This window comes from Bidens hawaiensis, unplaced genomic scaffold (genome assembly GCF_021521415.1).
Source record: "Bidens hawaiensis isolate Kalapana, Puna unplaced genomic scaffold, B.hawaiensis_p1.1 tig00000702_1, whole genome shotgun sequence".
Lineage (NCBI taxonomy): Eukaryota > Viridiplantae > Streptophyta > Magnoliopsida > Asterales > Asteraceae > Bidens > Bidens hawaiensis.
Genome location: NW_027491042.1, coordinates 5,635,725 through 5,651,745, shown reverse-complemented (window position 1 = coordinate 5,651,745; position 16,021 = coordinate 5,635,725). Strand labels below are relative to the sequence as shown.

At 36.7% G+C, this 16,021-nt stretch overlaps 1 protein-coding gene across 2 annotated transcripts; it reads right to left on the bottom strand.

Annotated features, from left to right (window-relative positions):
- Positions 1-3,444: 3,444 nt before the first annotated feature.
- On the bottom strand, positions 3,445-13,655 carry LOC143533318 (uncharacterized). Of its 2 annotated transcripts, XM_077028152.1 has the most exons (15): positions 13,558-13,655; positions 12,646-12,747; positions 12,503-12,569; positions 12,227-12,411; positions 11,865-12,125; positions 6,500-6,583; positions 6,354-6,401; positions 6,194-6,258; positions 6,068-6,116; positions 5,550-5,951; positions 4,547-4,627; positions 4,383-4,457; positions 4,200-4,285; positions 3,962-4,112; positions 3,445-3,841 (listed from the first exon to the last, which is right to left on the bottom strand). In XM_077028152.1, exons 1-15 carry the CDS (start codon positions 13,624-13,626, stop codon positions 3,653-3,655), a joined length of 1,914 nt encoding a protein of 637 aa, XP_076884267.1. In that variant the 5' UTR covers positions 13,627-13,655; the 3' UTR covers positions 3,445-3,652. The 2 variants fall into 2 exon arrangements, with proteins under 2 accessions (XP_076884267.1, XP_076884260.1); XM_077028145.1 differs by lacking the exon at positions 13,558-13,655 and having other exon boundaries at positions 12,646-13,144.
- Between the last annotated feature and the right edge of the window lie 2,366 nt (positions 13,656-16,021).

Below are 16,021 nucleotides of genomic sequence, written 5' to 3'. Positions count from 1 at the left end.
GTTTAATTATTACCCTCAATGAAGGAGGGTCCGGGGGCAGCGCCCTTGGCAGCGAGGTTCTAGGGGCGGCATCCCCTAGCAGGGTCCAAGGGGCAGAGCCAGGTTAACTTGGAAAAATTTTATTTCCATTAACTGTCTTAACACATTTTCCATTAGAATTTTAAATCATTATTTAATTTGCTAACTTAAAAAGTTCGAGGGCTTCTTTGTATTTAAACCATTCTTTTCTAAGTCCATGGACCATTCTGTCATTTTATTAAACTTCTAGTTCGTTACCCAGTTCTTAACGAATTGAGTTCATAATGAATGAACCCATTCGTTACTTCATAACAAACTGACTATTATAACGAATTTGTCTTCATGACGAATCGGACCTTATAACGAACTGGTCCTTATAACGAATTTGGACTTATTTGTTTGGTCTGGTTAACGAATTGAACTTCATAGTGAATTGAACCCTTATAACGAACTGGCATTTATAACGAACTGCCTAATGAATTGGTCAACGAATTGCTTAACGAACGGAACTAGTTCGTTATTCTTCCTTAACGAATTACCGCTAATTCGTTATTTCTCCGTTAACGAATTAGGGTTAGGTCAGAATGTCAGCATATTCTCTGACATCATCGTACACACTTTTCCGGCGCCGTCATCGCCGAAAAACCGCGATCTCGCGTGAAAAAAGAGATCTCGCTTGTTTTCCACCGTTTTTCATCGTTTTTCGTCCCGTTCGATCCAGATCTGAGCTAGGGTGACCCCTAAGCTCATCTTTTGGTCGGTTTATACCCGATTTCACCCGGATTTCATGACTTTAACGGCTTAGGGTGTCGGCTCATCGTTTCGCGACTAGATCTAGCGGGTTTGGGTCCATACAATATCATATTTTCATTACCTCGGGTCGGATGCTTGGTTTTCCTTCTTGGTTCGGCTAAGAGAAACTAGAGAGAGCTTAAGTGTGTGTTTTGGGTGGTGTATGGAATATGTGAAATGAATGGATTAATGGAGTAATTATTGTTTATATATGATGGGTCATGGGCTTAAGCCATGGTCTTTATTTCTTTCCTTTTTAACCCAAGTCCATAACTCATATCTATTTAACCCAACACAAGCCCAACTCGTAATAACTCATAGTTTATTTATTAACCGAAATTAGAAAATGGGATGTTAGAGAAAAGCTCATTTATGTTTGGGATTTTGATCAACACCTACCTCATTTTTCATTATCCAACCATCCATCACAATATGCAAACAATAAATTGATTCGAACATGACCCGTAATGATGGAAGCGGTGGAGGCTGGTGGTGGTGGTGAAAGAAGTGAGGCTAGCGGAAGGGATAAAGGTGGCAATAGAGGCTGAAGTGGTGGTGTAGACTGTGGCTATGAAAGGTGGTGGTGGTGCTTTTGTCTGTATGTATGTGTATGTGTGTATATATATATATTATTTGTTATATATATATATTATTTTTGTTAGGTTTTTATTTTTTCTAATTAGGTAGTTTCCACATGGCATGCCACATCAGCAAACACATGTCATGTCAACAAAAAAAACTAAGGGAGTTAGGGTCCGTTAAGTTCGGGAGTGACAAAAGAAATGAAGTTACAAGTTGGGAGTGGTGGGAAACAAATCGTTAGTTGGAAGTGTTATCTACCAACGGTGAAAGTTAAGAGTATAAAAAACCAATATCCCAAAAATTAAAAGAATCAAAATTTTAAAAATAACAAACGTCAATAGATTGTCATAGGTTTGAACAAATTTATAAGAGGAGAAACTAAACAGGTGAGTTCAAGTCTCTTTGGAACATAATGTTAGTCTTAAACATATTCATTTAAAATAATTTGTATATATACAATTGGATCTTGATCAAATACAAATCAAATTAACGTGTTAACTGTGAGAATCAGTTAATGCAATTATATATACAACATAGTGTAATTACAACATAGTTTAATTACATTACAATGTAATTACATAATTACACTATTTATAAACATAATTAAATTACGTGATTCTCACCGTTAATATGATAATTTTATTTGTACGTTAACTTTCATTTTTATAATTATCAACCTCTTTGTGGCATTGGTGTGTTATACTTAGGGTTTTGTTGATATATTTTATCAACACCTTCGATATTTAGCCCCTTAACTTTTAATAAGGTTTTCTTTATTCTTTTTCTTTTTCACTTTTTTATTATTATTATTATTAGTATTATTATTATTATTCACCCTTATATTTTGTTATGATTACTATTTATACCCTTAACTTTTAGTTCTTTTCCTTTACACTTTTATTATAATTATTATTTAGAAGTGGGCGTGCTTCAACGTTTTTACATATACTTTTCGTTTGTCTAAGCCTCTTCAATTCTTGTCTTCAACGGTTTGAATGGGTTAAAGACCGTAACTAGGTTAAACAGATTAGTTTTTTTAGCGGTTTTACGCCCCTGTCGCAATGCTGGGGTGTTAATACTAGTTATAAGTGAGAATGAGAAGGTTAAAAGTAGCTTGTTTTGTATGAAATGAGAAATTATTGTATTTTGTGAAAAGTTTTGTAAGTGGTAAATATAAAGTTTTAATGTTGAATGGGTTAAAATGAAATTTATGAGTTTTTTTTAAATAGAGACAAGTTTTAGGGGGGGTTTGGGATTCCTTATATTGTCTCCTTATAACTTTTCATTAAGTTAATAAGTTACAAAAGTGAAACTACTTTTCCTCTCAGAATATAAGCAATCCCAAACACCTTATTACTTTTCAAAAAGTTTATAAGTTAGTGAAAATAAGCAATCCCACACCGCCCCTTAATGAATGCAAACATTTGGGCCTTATGACAGCATAATGAAATGTCTCTCTAAGATGGTGCTGGACTTCAGTTCTGGCCTCTCTTTGTGGCAGAATCCAGTTTCACATAAATGTTAATTTAAGTTATGTATAAAACCAAATTTCAAAATAGAACTTTGAAACATTCTCATTTTTTGTATTATTAAACTTTCTTTTTAGATAATTAGAATTCTTAAAGTAGTGAACTGAACAAAAAATTAACCTTTTTGGAGTTATATCTTTCAACTTAAAATTTGATTTAATAAAAATCAAAGATAATTAAATTTTTGGTAATATTGTTAGCAATAAATGTAATATATCATACTGTTCTCCGATAACAAAGTTGAAGTAGTTGATACAGCGATCTTGCCATAGTTCCGTACGCCCAGCTTTCACGAAAAATCTAAGCCAAAATGTTACTTGTGGTTTTAAAAAACAACCTAAACTAGCCAACTTGGGTGGGTCAAATGGACCGGCCGGTTTTACAGATTTGACAGTTAGGTTTAACAGTTAAAACTTTAGTACTTTTTTTAGAATCATTAGTCTGTATTGAGTTCTATAAAATGATTTAATTTAAATGATTCATGGTTATAATACAACTGCATGTCAAATTGAAGGAAAGAAACATAAAAATAATAAAGCTTAAAAGAGTAGTTTGTTTCAGTTTACAACCTCCTAAATCGTTTCAAAAAAACAAGATAGATAACATTAAACACATTTATATAAAACTCCAAAACATGTTTGTGACTCAACCAGACCCGACCAACTCGTACAAAAAAAATACCATCTTGACCCAAAAACCATTATGGCACTTTGTTCCAAAGCTTGAACACATCAACCATCAAGACTTTTAATCTTCTTTGCAGAATCGATTATGCTCGTGTAAATCTCAGGATATTTAAGATTTAATAGCTTCTGCAGTTGATCGTAATGCTTGGGCAAAGTACACCCCTCAGATTTAACAGCAAATATAATTTCATTAACATCTTCTTCAAGCTGAAGGGAGAAAAGTTTGCCAAACACCTGAAACCAAACACGGTCCATGTTAAGAGCGGGTAAAGTCGGGTCGTTTGACCCTAAACACTATTTATTTGTGCAAGATTTCTTTGTAGACAAGTGTGTTATAAATTATAATATGATTACCCCTTTCATTCTTGATATAACCCTTTCTTTTATAACTGCCGACCGAGATACCAAATTAATAACAAAAAGACCTTCATCCGATAACGAATCTTTAACTGTTTTGAGAAAAGACTCTTCAACAAAGTCTGGAGCGGGACATGCCATTCCCAAGCTGCAACAACAGGTGAAAAGTAACTTCAAAACACACTTACAATTAATAATCGAATATTTTATTCATAACTGTAAAGTATTTAATAACCTCGAGTCTGCTGAGTCCACATCTACTATGAGTATGTCCACTCGGTCAATGTCTCCAACAAACTTGATTCCATCAGTGACGTGTACCTGATATGTTTTATGTATTTAACAAGTAATTCAAAGTTGATTGTTGTTTATTTACAGCTGTAAATAACTTAAAGTTGATTGGTGGATTATGGATTACCTTTAAGCGTTCATCTTCTTTGAAACCAAAATGGTCTCTAGCGATTTGCGCAACAACTGGATCCAGCTCTGCAGCCTGAAGTATTGGAAATACTTTAGTGGGTGATTTTAAGCTGTGAGTTTCCTCTTTTATGGCGGTTAAGTTAGTTGGAAACTTAATATTACCTCGACTTGTAGAAGTGGAATCGATCTATGGAGAAACATAGGAAGTAGTCCAGCGCCTAAACCAATCACAACCGCCCTAACCTGAAAAGCAGGTAAATTCTATATAAACTATCCGACAATACACAATACCGTCACGATAACAGTCCATAAAGTTGAATAAAGCAATTTAGGAGTTTGTATGCGTTAAATGTAGACTTTGGGTGACTTCCAACCCAGTTGACTCATTTGACCCGCTCAAAGGTTTCTATTCGTCCCGTTTTATATTTAGAGTCACCAACCCAGTTGACTCATTTGACCCGCTCAAAGGTTTCTATTCATCCCGTTTTATATTTAACATGTTCCATGTTGACCCATTTACAAATCGAGGGTCAAATTTGCCACCTCTAGGCTCTAGTAAACAAATTCCAAGTGTTTTGCTTCAAAATTTATAGTGCGACCAAGAAAAACTGAGTAGAGGTGTGCATGAAACCATAATAACTGACATAGCCAAATCGAACCCGCCCCAAAACCCAACCAAACCAAATTTCTGGTTCGGTTTTGCACGTATTGAAAACCAAACCCGTAAACGCCAAAAAACTGGACTTTTCTTATTGAAATAAATTATTATGATTTTTATACTTAATTGTTAAGTAATTTATAAATTTTAATAAATGGTGTAACCCAAAAAATTTAGGCCCAAATGTTTAATAATCAATTACTCATAATTAGCAAGAAACCTTTTGCCCAAAGTTTCAGCCCAAATTCATTATTTTGGGCCATGTTTTTCGGTTTGAAAATTTCAAACCCAGATAGCAAAACTAAAAAAACCGAAACCAAAACAATTGTGAAAACCGAAACATGAACGGTTTTCAGAAACCCAAAAACCAAACTTTTGGTTTTTGTTTCGGTTTGAGCCCAAAAACAACCCAAACCGAAACCCATACACACTAAGAGCATGAAGAAAATGCATAGAAACATAAAGTAGATACTTTAATCAATAATGGTAAACGCAAAAAAATCTTACTGTCTTTCCGGATGACGCCATATTTTCCAGGTACGAAGAGATCAGCATAAATCCAGATATTATACCAGAATGATAAGAACTTGCTATATAACCATGATCAACACTCAGATCATTGCTTGCACCTACTACCGGCAATTGAGACTCTTTTCTTTTATCGTTTCCTTTTTTCTTTGATTTTGACGAAGAATTAGATTTCTTATTTCCATTTTCAATTCCTCCAACTTTGTTTTGAGATCCTTCACTTGTTAGTAAACCTTCAGACTGTACCAGGCCTTCTGATCTCTCAAAAGTTAGCCGGCGAAATACAAGGTCATTGGAGAATGATAGTTGACCAAGTAGACCTTCAACTTTTTCATACACCACATCATCAACAATTATTTGACCAGTCAACTCAGATGTGACCTATTAATAAAAACCAAGCTTTATGACTCATAGCACATGAAAAGATTAAAAAAATCATCTTGAAGCAGATTAACGCTCTATAAATTGTAATAAATTATTAAGAGATGATCCAAAACCTCATGAACAACTTTCCTCTCCTTGATCCCATCACTTGCTGCCATAAATCTATTCAAGATTTCAGCATTAGTAGGTATCTTTTAAAAGAAAAGGTAAATAAAATATATGGTACCAAAACAACGTACGGAATTTGAGCTGCGTCCTCAATTTTAGCAGGTGCTAGTTGTTTCACAAGAGGAGATAGATCCTTCTAAGAAAAGAGAAAAAAGAAAAATAGTTCACTAAGTTAATGGTCATAAATATTGGATAGACATATGACATAATAATAATAACATAAAAACTTGCCTGTATATCTTCACTGCCGGTGCCAGTATGGCTACCATCTAAGAAAACCTAAAATTAAGGCATAATAATTAATTTTGATGCTATATATTAGAAGGGTAATTTTATAAATAAAAAAACGACTGTGATTGCAGTTTCAAAATCGCTACCATTATCAGCCGAGCTGACTTTGAACTCTCAACAATCATCCATTGTCCTTCTTCTGAAGAGAAGAGCCATTCATGAGCCCGAGTCTGAAATCTAAGATATAGTTACACATTTGATAATAAAATCTACCCAACTGGTTGCTGACTTTTACAATATGTACACACACATAACTACATATACATAGGCTGACTTTTACAATATGTACACACACATAACTACATATACATAGGGAGTAATAGATAAGATCAAATTCAAAACTAGTCAATAGTCAATATTGTATTTATTAGTTGCTTATTTCTCTCCTAGATTCAAGTATTTTGATTATTTCTCTCCATGAATAATGGAGCCCCTTGCTGTATTTATATTGTAACAATACGTGAATAATATTATTCACTTCCAATTCTATCATGGTATCAGCCTAATTGGCAATCCAAAAGAAATCTCCCTGTTCTTTTAGCCGCCATCCTCTGTTGTCTTTCTTCTCCGGCCATGACAACCTCCAACTCCTCCTCAAATGCCTTGTCCGCTACTCCCTTACACTCTCTCTTTCACCTAATCACCATTAAACTCTCATCCACAAATTATCTCATGTGGAAAAATCAAGTTTCACAGGTTCTCTCGTACCTACAACTCAATGGTCATGTGGATGGTACCACTCCACCGCCACCGGAAACCATCACCGTTGATGGTAAAGCTATCCCAAATACAGCCTTCACTGATTGGAAAGAGGCTGATCAGAGAGTTCTTTTGTTGCTTAATTCGTCTCTTACCGAAGAGGCCATGGCTGAAGCCATTGGTCTTACCTCGGCCCGACGTGTTTGGCAAGCCCTTGAGGCAGCCTATAGCCATCACTCTCTGGAACGTATGCACACTCTTCGGGATTCCCTTCGGCAATTGCAAAAGGGATCCTCCACTGTTACCGAATATGGCCGGAAGTTCAAGTCCTTTTGTGACCAACTTGCTGCAATTGGGCATCCGGTTGAAGACAGTGACAAACCCACTGGTTTCTTTGCGGTCTAGGGTCTTCCTTTGAGAATTTTTCTACATCCCAGCGTACCGTTCGGCCTCCTTTACCATTCCGTGATCTACTCTCACAGGCCGAAAACCAAGAGATATTTATGCTATCTCTCCATGGTTCATCGGTGCCTCAAGCTGCTTATCTTGCTCAGCCCCGACAAACCCGTGACTCTACCGGATCTGGTCGTGGTCGCTATCGTGGATCCAGATCTGGTCGTGGTCGCTCGTCTGGACCCCGACATCCGCCTCATTGTCAATTATGCAGAAAAGACGGTCATTATGCAAATGCTTGTCCTTCTTTATCGACTTTTGCTCAGCGGGCTGTTGCTCCACTTGATGCAAATCTTGCTCAGGCGTTTCATGCCCAATGTCATGTCAACGATAACACTCCTGATTGGTGTGTTGATTCTGGTGCAACCGCTCACATGACGCCCTCGGATGATGGTCTTGATGCCTTGCACACACATCAGGGTAATGATTATGTAACCTTTGGTAATGGTCATTCTTTACCGGTTACAAAAGTCGGTAAATGCTCCATAAATTCCTCTTTGTCGTTAAAAAATGTCCTTGTTCCACATCTCACAAAAAGTCTTCTTTCAATTAGCCAACTTACAAATGATGCACCTGTTGATGTATTGTTATCTAACGATTTTTTTCATATTCAGGACCGAAAAACGAAAGCGGTTCTAGCAAAAAGCAGGTGTGAGAATGGCTTCTACATTCTCTCACACGCACAACAAGCATTTGTAGCTGCTCTCTCGTCACACCATCTTCGTGCATCTTTTGAACGATGGCATAGTCGACTTGGACATGTTTCATTTGATGTCATTTCCTTTTTAAATAAACTTGGTTATTTGTGTGTTTCTTCTTTATTGCCCAAACCGGGAATTTGTTATTCGTGTCAATTGTCTAAGGCACATCGTTTACCGTTTGATTTGAATAATAAACGTTCTTTGAATGTTTTAGATTTGATACATTGTGATCTTTGGGGACCCGCACCTATTGTTTCAACTGATGGCTACTTATATTATGTGATATTTGTTGATGATTTTTCCCGGTTTACATGGTTCTATCCCTTAAAAGCAAAATCCGACTTTTACAATGTATTGACGGTTTTTTTAGCTTTTGTCCAGAACCAATTTTCTCGAACCGTCAAAGTGTTTCAAAGTGACGGTGGCACTGAATTTACAAATAATCGGGTTCAAACTTTATTACATCAGAGTGGCATTCAACATCGTTTATCATGCCCTCATACTCCCAAACAAAACGGTCGTGCCGAACATCGGCATATAACCGAAACCGGTCTTGCCATGCTTTTAAACTCTCATGCGCCGGCCACCTTATGGGTAGATGCATTCACATCTGCAACTTATATTATCAATCGTCTTCCCACTCCGGTTTAAACAAAAAATCACCTTTCGAGCTCCTGTTTACTCAACCTCCCTCATATGCAAACTTTCGAATTTTTGGTTGTCGGGTTTTTCCATATCTTCGGGCTTATGCCAAAAATAAACTATCTCCATGAAGTGCATCATGTATTTTTATTGGCTATAGCCCCAAATACAAAGGTTATCGATGCTTAGATCCTGTGTCTTCTAGAGTTTACATCACTCGGCACGCTCAATTCGATGAAGACACATTTCCCTTTAGTGGTGTTATACCACCAGTTGATGATGCTAAGCTCGTGTTTTCAAATTTTGATGACACTATTGGATCTTTACTACCAACCATGTCCAACCAACAATCACCACTCAAACCACAACCATTAAATTCATGCATGACAAATAATTCATCCACTTGCATATTGTGCACTGTTCCTCATGTGGATTCCACAAATCCTCCTGTACCTTCCACACAAACTCAATCCACAAACTCCGCACCAACCCAATCTACATCTCAATCCTCTCAAGACCAATCTACAGGTCCTTTGTCGACACATTCTAACTCATCCAGCCCAAACTCTCATACTTCTTCCAGCCCACCCTCACTTGCTTCAGCCCACTCCTTCCCTTCGGCTCAAATTCCCACCTCACCACCCCAATCTGTTACACACACTTCCACCGTCTCAACCTCAAATTCCAACCCTGTTCCTCCACAACATCAACAATCGAATTCATTTGTTCATCCAATGACAACTAGGTCTCAATCGGGTATTTTTAAACCAAAGCATCATGCAGACCTATCATTTGTCAGTACTTCTTCCCTTCATCATGCTCTTTTTGCTGCTCATGACCCTAAAGGTTTCAAATCGGCTTCAAAACATCCGAAATGGGTGACCGCCATGAATGAGGAGATAACTGCCCTTCATAACAATAAAACTTGGGAACTTGTTAAACGCCCAAGGCATTCAAATGTTGTTGGTTCTAAATGGGTTTATCGAACCAAGTATAAAGCCGATGGTTCAGTTGACCGTTATAAAGCCCGTCTCGTCGCTCAAGGGTTCACTCAAGTTCCGGGTTTAGACTACTCCTTAACTTTTAGCCCTGTTGTCAAAGCTTCCACGGTTCGGGTGGTTCTTGCTCTTGCTACTATTTATAACTGGCGTTTACATCAACTAGACGTTAAAAACGCTTTTTTAAATGGTACTCTCACTGAGACGGTTTATATGGAGCAACCACCGGGTTTTATAAACCCACGTTACCCAGATTATGTTTGTTGCTTGAAAAAGGCTCTCTATGGCCTTAAACAGGCTCCTCGAGCATGGTTTCAACGTCTCAACTCCTTTTTAAATACCCTTGGTTTTCAATGTAGCCGAGCCGATACTTCACTTTTTATCTTAAAAAAGAACTCAGTACTTATAAATCTTTTAGTGTATGTGGATGACATTATTGTGACAGGTAATGATGAGGCAGTTATCCGAGAGTTTACTACACGGCTTCACACCGAATTTGCTATTACAGACTTGGGTTCGTTAAATTATTTTTTGGGTCTTGAAGTCACTCATACTGATTCGGGAATCTTCCTAAACCAAGCAAAATATGCATATGACATACTTGCACGGGCCGGACTCCTTGACACAAAACCTGTAGCAACACCGCTTACCACTACAGATACTTTCGTTTCCAAAGGCACTTCGTTTCATGATCCGACCTTTTACAGATCGTTAGTAGGTGCTTTACAGTACCTAACAATTACAAGGCCGGATCTGTCCTACGCGGTAAATCAAGCGAGCCAATTTCTTCAAATGCCCACAACAGCCCATTTTCATCTTGTTAAGCGTATCTTGAGGTATGTCAAAGGAACACTTTCGTTTGGACTAACGTTTGATAAACCCAAAACTACGAAACTAGTGGGTTACTCTGATGCTGATTGGGCGCGCTGCATTGAAACTAGACGTTCGAATTATGGTTATTTCATTTATCTTGGTGGAAATTTTGTATCTTGGAGTGCCAAGAAACAACCTACTGTTTCACGCTCTAGTTGCGAATCAGAATATCGAGCAATGGCAAACACTGCTGCTGAAATTATTTGGTTAACTCATCTTTTACGTGAGTTACATGCATTACCTCCTGACCGACCCACGTTGCTATGTGACAACAAAAGTGCTCTTTTTCTAAGTCAGAATCCGGTGACTCACAAGCGAGCCAAACACATCGACATCAATTATCACTTTGTTCGTGAACTCGTGTCTTCAGGACGTCTCTACACCAAGTTTGTTCCAACAACGCTTCAGGTGGCTGACATTTTTACTAAAAGCCTTCCGAAACCTCTCTTTGAACGGTTTCGCACAATGCTAAGAGTCGGTTCTCCACATGTTCGCTTGAAGGGGGTAATAGATAAGATCAAATTCAAATTTAGTCAATAGTCAATATTGTATTTATTAGTTGCTTATTTCTCTCCTAGATTAATGTATTTTGATTATTTCTCTCCATGAATAATGGAGCCCCTTGCTGTATTTATATTGTAACAATACGTGAATAATATTATTCACTTCCAATTCTATCAGGGAGAGCCGAGGTTTATTACAAAACATTATAGTATTGAGAGAACAATTTAACAAACCTAAATCGTTTCATTTTTTAAAATTTGGTTCATATTTTTTGAAACTTTCACTTATTACAGAAAAGGTACAAAAAAACATTGTAGTTCAACCATAATTTTGTTTATATTTTCTTTTAGAATACTAGAAAAGATAAATTAACATTGTGTTACAGCTATTTTTTTATTTTAAAAACAGAAAATGAATAATTTATTTTGTTTTTTTTCTGATCTCACAGAAAACTGTGTTCTGCCTAGAACCTTCCCTTATATGTATGTGTAATTGTGTATATACACACATACACATATATACATATGTGTATGTTTTCCTTGAGATGTACAAAGTGTAAGCAAGTACAATGAAAGACTAACCTTGGGTACAAGAAAAACTCCACAATAATATGCAAACTCGTCTGAGTCTTGCTTGGCATCAAGAAGTACAGATTTGTAGCAGAAACGAGACTGCCTGGGCCCACCTAAAGTGAGTTGTACACGAAGACCCGGTTTAAGCTCTGATAGATCCCCTTTGACTCCTATTGTTAGGTCTTCAAGTGAGTACAGTATATCGTCACCATTAGACCAATTTGTTCTGATTTTGTTCTCGGTTTCAAGTGCTTCAGTAAGCCCACGAGCCTATATGTATGCACAATAATATTACATTATTACATGCAAAACAATTCCAATAATATCAAGACTAATAAAATATAGTCATATGATCTAATGAATCCTTGTACCTGATCACTGCTACCAAGTATATCATGATGAAAAGAAGTTGATATTGTTTGCAGTGTAGTGGGACTTGTTTTCTCGGCAACCACCAAAAAAGTTCTTAAACTTGACTTGGAACTTTTAGATGGTTTTTGAGGCAACACATGAATATCGATTTTCCATCCGTAACGAAATTTTGGGAAAAACATGCCTAAAAAGAGAGATAAAAACACTCGATGAAAGTTTGTGAATCATAATACTATAATATAAAACAGGAAAAGGGAATCTAGGTGAGTTGATACCTAAAACATGAGATTCTCCAAGGGTGAGACAAATAAACTTGCCACCTTCTTTCAGAACTCTCTTCACCTGCCAATATTCATTCAAATATTATCAAAAAATGAAGTTTATTTGCAAAATGCTATCATTATTGACTTGAAGAGACCTCTGATACATATTGACTCCCTAGTGTAGGGCCAAGCTCAGGCTCCATTAAAGCATCTAATCCTCCTTTGTCAAGAACAATATCAAATGTTTTATCTGCAAACTGGAAAGTAACAGCAGTCAGAGAGTAAAAAAAAGGTTTGATACAAGTAAAACTGAAACAAAATTCTTTAAATATATTAAAACTAGTCATTTTAGAGTGTGTGAAAGTAGATTTATTGTGTCTTTAGTTTGGATAAGCTAGTTCGCTTCGGTTCTGTCAGTTAATTTGGTTAAACCGGTTTTTTCTCACAAGTGATGTTCAGCTAAAGATTAAGTTATATTCACACAAAGAAATCCAGTACATTAACCATTACTCCAGCAATACCAAGATATAATATCGATAATAGCACGCACTAGCGCAAACGAGCCGATCCACTCATGATTTACTAGAGATCGAATCGGTAAAAAGCTCGACACGAGGTGAGTCGAGTCTAATCCTCAAATAAAGCTTGTTTAGTTACGGAACCCGAGATTTGTATGGGAACATCAAAAAAAATATATATATACACGCTTCTGTCAGTTAATTTGGTTAAATCGGTGTTCCTCACAAGTGATGTTTAGCTAAAGATCAAGTTATATTCACACAAATAAATCCTGTACATCAAAGTCATCAAAGCAATGCCAAGATACAATTTCGATAACAGCACTTACCTGAGTGCAAACAAGCCGATCCACAGAAGATAAAATTGATAAAAAGCTCGAAACTCGATATCAAATCAATTAAAATGGAGCTGAGCCTGACCTCAATAAAGCTTGTTTAGTTATTGAGCCCAACATATTATAAATTCATATAAAGTAATCAATAAATAACAAATGAGCTGAAAAAATAGTAACTAACTAAGAAACCGAGGCACAGCAAGTGTTTGTGTACCTGCATAGCTGTCATGTCCATGACCCTCCACCTCATAGAGGGCCTCTGACGCACATTCCGCTTCAGCATGTCCCCAATCACCACTTTGGAGAAATCAATATTCGGCGTCGTATAACTCTTCCGACAGCCGAGAGTTGCCGCAACCGGGAACAAGTATCTGAACATCTTCAATTTGAATTTGAATGTCTCTAAGCTGAGGCCACTCGGCGTACCACTCGAAGGAGTCATCTTGGCCTCTGATGCTGAAGAACTCGTCCCAGTTTTCTTTGATTGTGAAGTCGTCCAGTGTGCTCAGAAGCTCCACGTGTTTCTGTTGACTGTGTTTTTTTGTTAGGGTTTTATCATTTATGCCGACTCTTCTTTATTTGACAGCCAGGTGGACTTTCCCCTGAATTGGTGTGAGACGGAGAGTGTTTCTAAAATCAAAATAATTACAAATTTTGTCCTTTTTTATTATCTAATATTATGGAATGGCTTCTTTATTTGATTAGTGGTGTCACCTTCTTCATCCCAATCTGGAACCAAATCCATATTTGCGCTACACCATCACTATCTCGGCGTGGCCATTCGTATAGCCGATTCGATTCACATCATTATCAAAATCGTGATGTGATAAGAATCTATGAGAGAGATTTACGGTGTTCTTCATCATCGACCTCATCACGGGCCAATATCGTCTTCATAAACCAGCCACACCACCACATCTAACGATGTTACCCACTTTCGTCTTCATCGCTGACCACCGCATTTGATTTAGGGTAGTATGTGGCAGCGGTAACCGTACCACCACCGTCGGTGGTTTGTTTAAAAGGGGTACAATACAATTTAACATCAGATCCAGTTCAAAGGGGTGGGGCACAATATCGCCAACCTAAGTGCCAACAGAAGGTAGATATGCCGAGAGATTATCGTTTTTAGTTAAACATTTTTCATTAGGGTTTTCCAGATTTGGATGTGGTTGTGGTCGGGAGATGAGGGGATCGAGAGAAAAATACAAGCGATTGAATTAGGGTTCCAAATCCCACCACCCCCAATGCGCCCCTCGTCGGTGTTCCATCCCCCAAATCGCTCCCTTACAGCCCACAACGAAGGGTCTTGGTGACTAAACCCGAGTGATCGGGCTTTGTTCGTTGCTAAAAAAATTTAAAAAATGAAACCAACAATTGCATATTTTCCGTTCTAAACCCTTCATACTTAATCCTTAATTCAAAATTTTACGTACTTACCCATTTTAATTTATTATAATAAAATCTAATGACTATATCTTTAAAAATCACATATTTACCTATTTTAACTAGCTTTTTTGGTGTTTTTTTAATCGTTTTTGTGTTTTTTTTCTAACATATATATTTTTTTTTTCAAAAAACTAATTAGTTTTTTTTTCTTTATTTTCTTTTTCGTTTATACTGATATTCTTTTTTCTTTTTCTTTTTTTTTGGTATTTTTCACTATTATTCTATCTATCACAAGATTTTAAAGTAAAAAACAATCGTAAAGAATACGAATGACATTGTCTTTTCTATACAAGTTATTAAACTTTCTGAATTTTGTTACACACTTTGAAACTTAATGCGGTTGAAACATATTATGAGTTCGATCAATCGCTTAGAAAAAAACACACATGCGTGTTCTATGTTACTGTCACAGCCCCCGACCCCTATACCTTGGGAGGGAAGTCGTGAACATTGATTGGTGGTATCGGTGTTTATTAAATTATATTGCAGCGGAAATTTTCATCAGAACCGTAGTTAGGAAAAAGGATCAGAGTTATAAAAACACCACGATTGTTATTATAATAAACTGGGAATTTAATCCATTTTGATACAAACATAATTTTTATAGGGATAAACCCTAATTTACAAAACACGTTTCTTTATTCTGGTGACAAGCCACTTATTTAAACTGGAAGCCCGCAGGCATCATTCCTTGGTCTCTAACAAGTCACCTGAAACATGTTTAAAATATTTGATCAGCAAGAAATGTTGGTGAGTACATTCATTTGTAAATGACACGTTTTTACATTTCCAGCATTAAGATGTTTTTACATCTGCCTGCTTACAAATTACCGAAAGGTACTTGTCACTCGATCGTATCTATGACTGTGGTCATATTACTTATTGGCTAACACTTGTCCAATAAGTAACGTGTAATACCCTAGTAGGCAAGCATTGTATACAAAACCCCACAATACCAGTAGTAATCATCCCGTAAGTCTACAGAGACTTAATCACTGTAATGTATTTAAAATACTTTAAAAATATATTTGAAATCATTTAGACTATCTGTCATGAGTTTTATAGGCTTTAAAATTATCATGACAGTGTCGGGAAATAGTTGTCTCACGCAAATGTGAGTTGTACAAAAACTCGAATGTCTCACCTTGCTAGTTTATAATTAAAGAACGCCTTCTGGTATTAAGCACCTAGGATAAACAAAATGTAGTATACCTAGATTAGTATAAAAC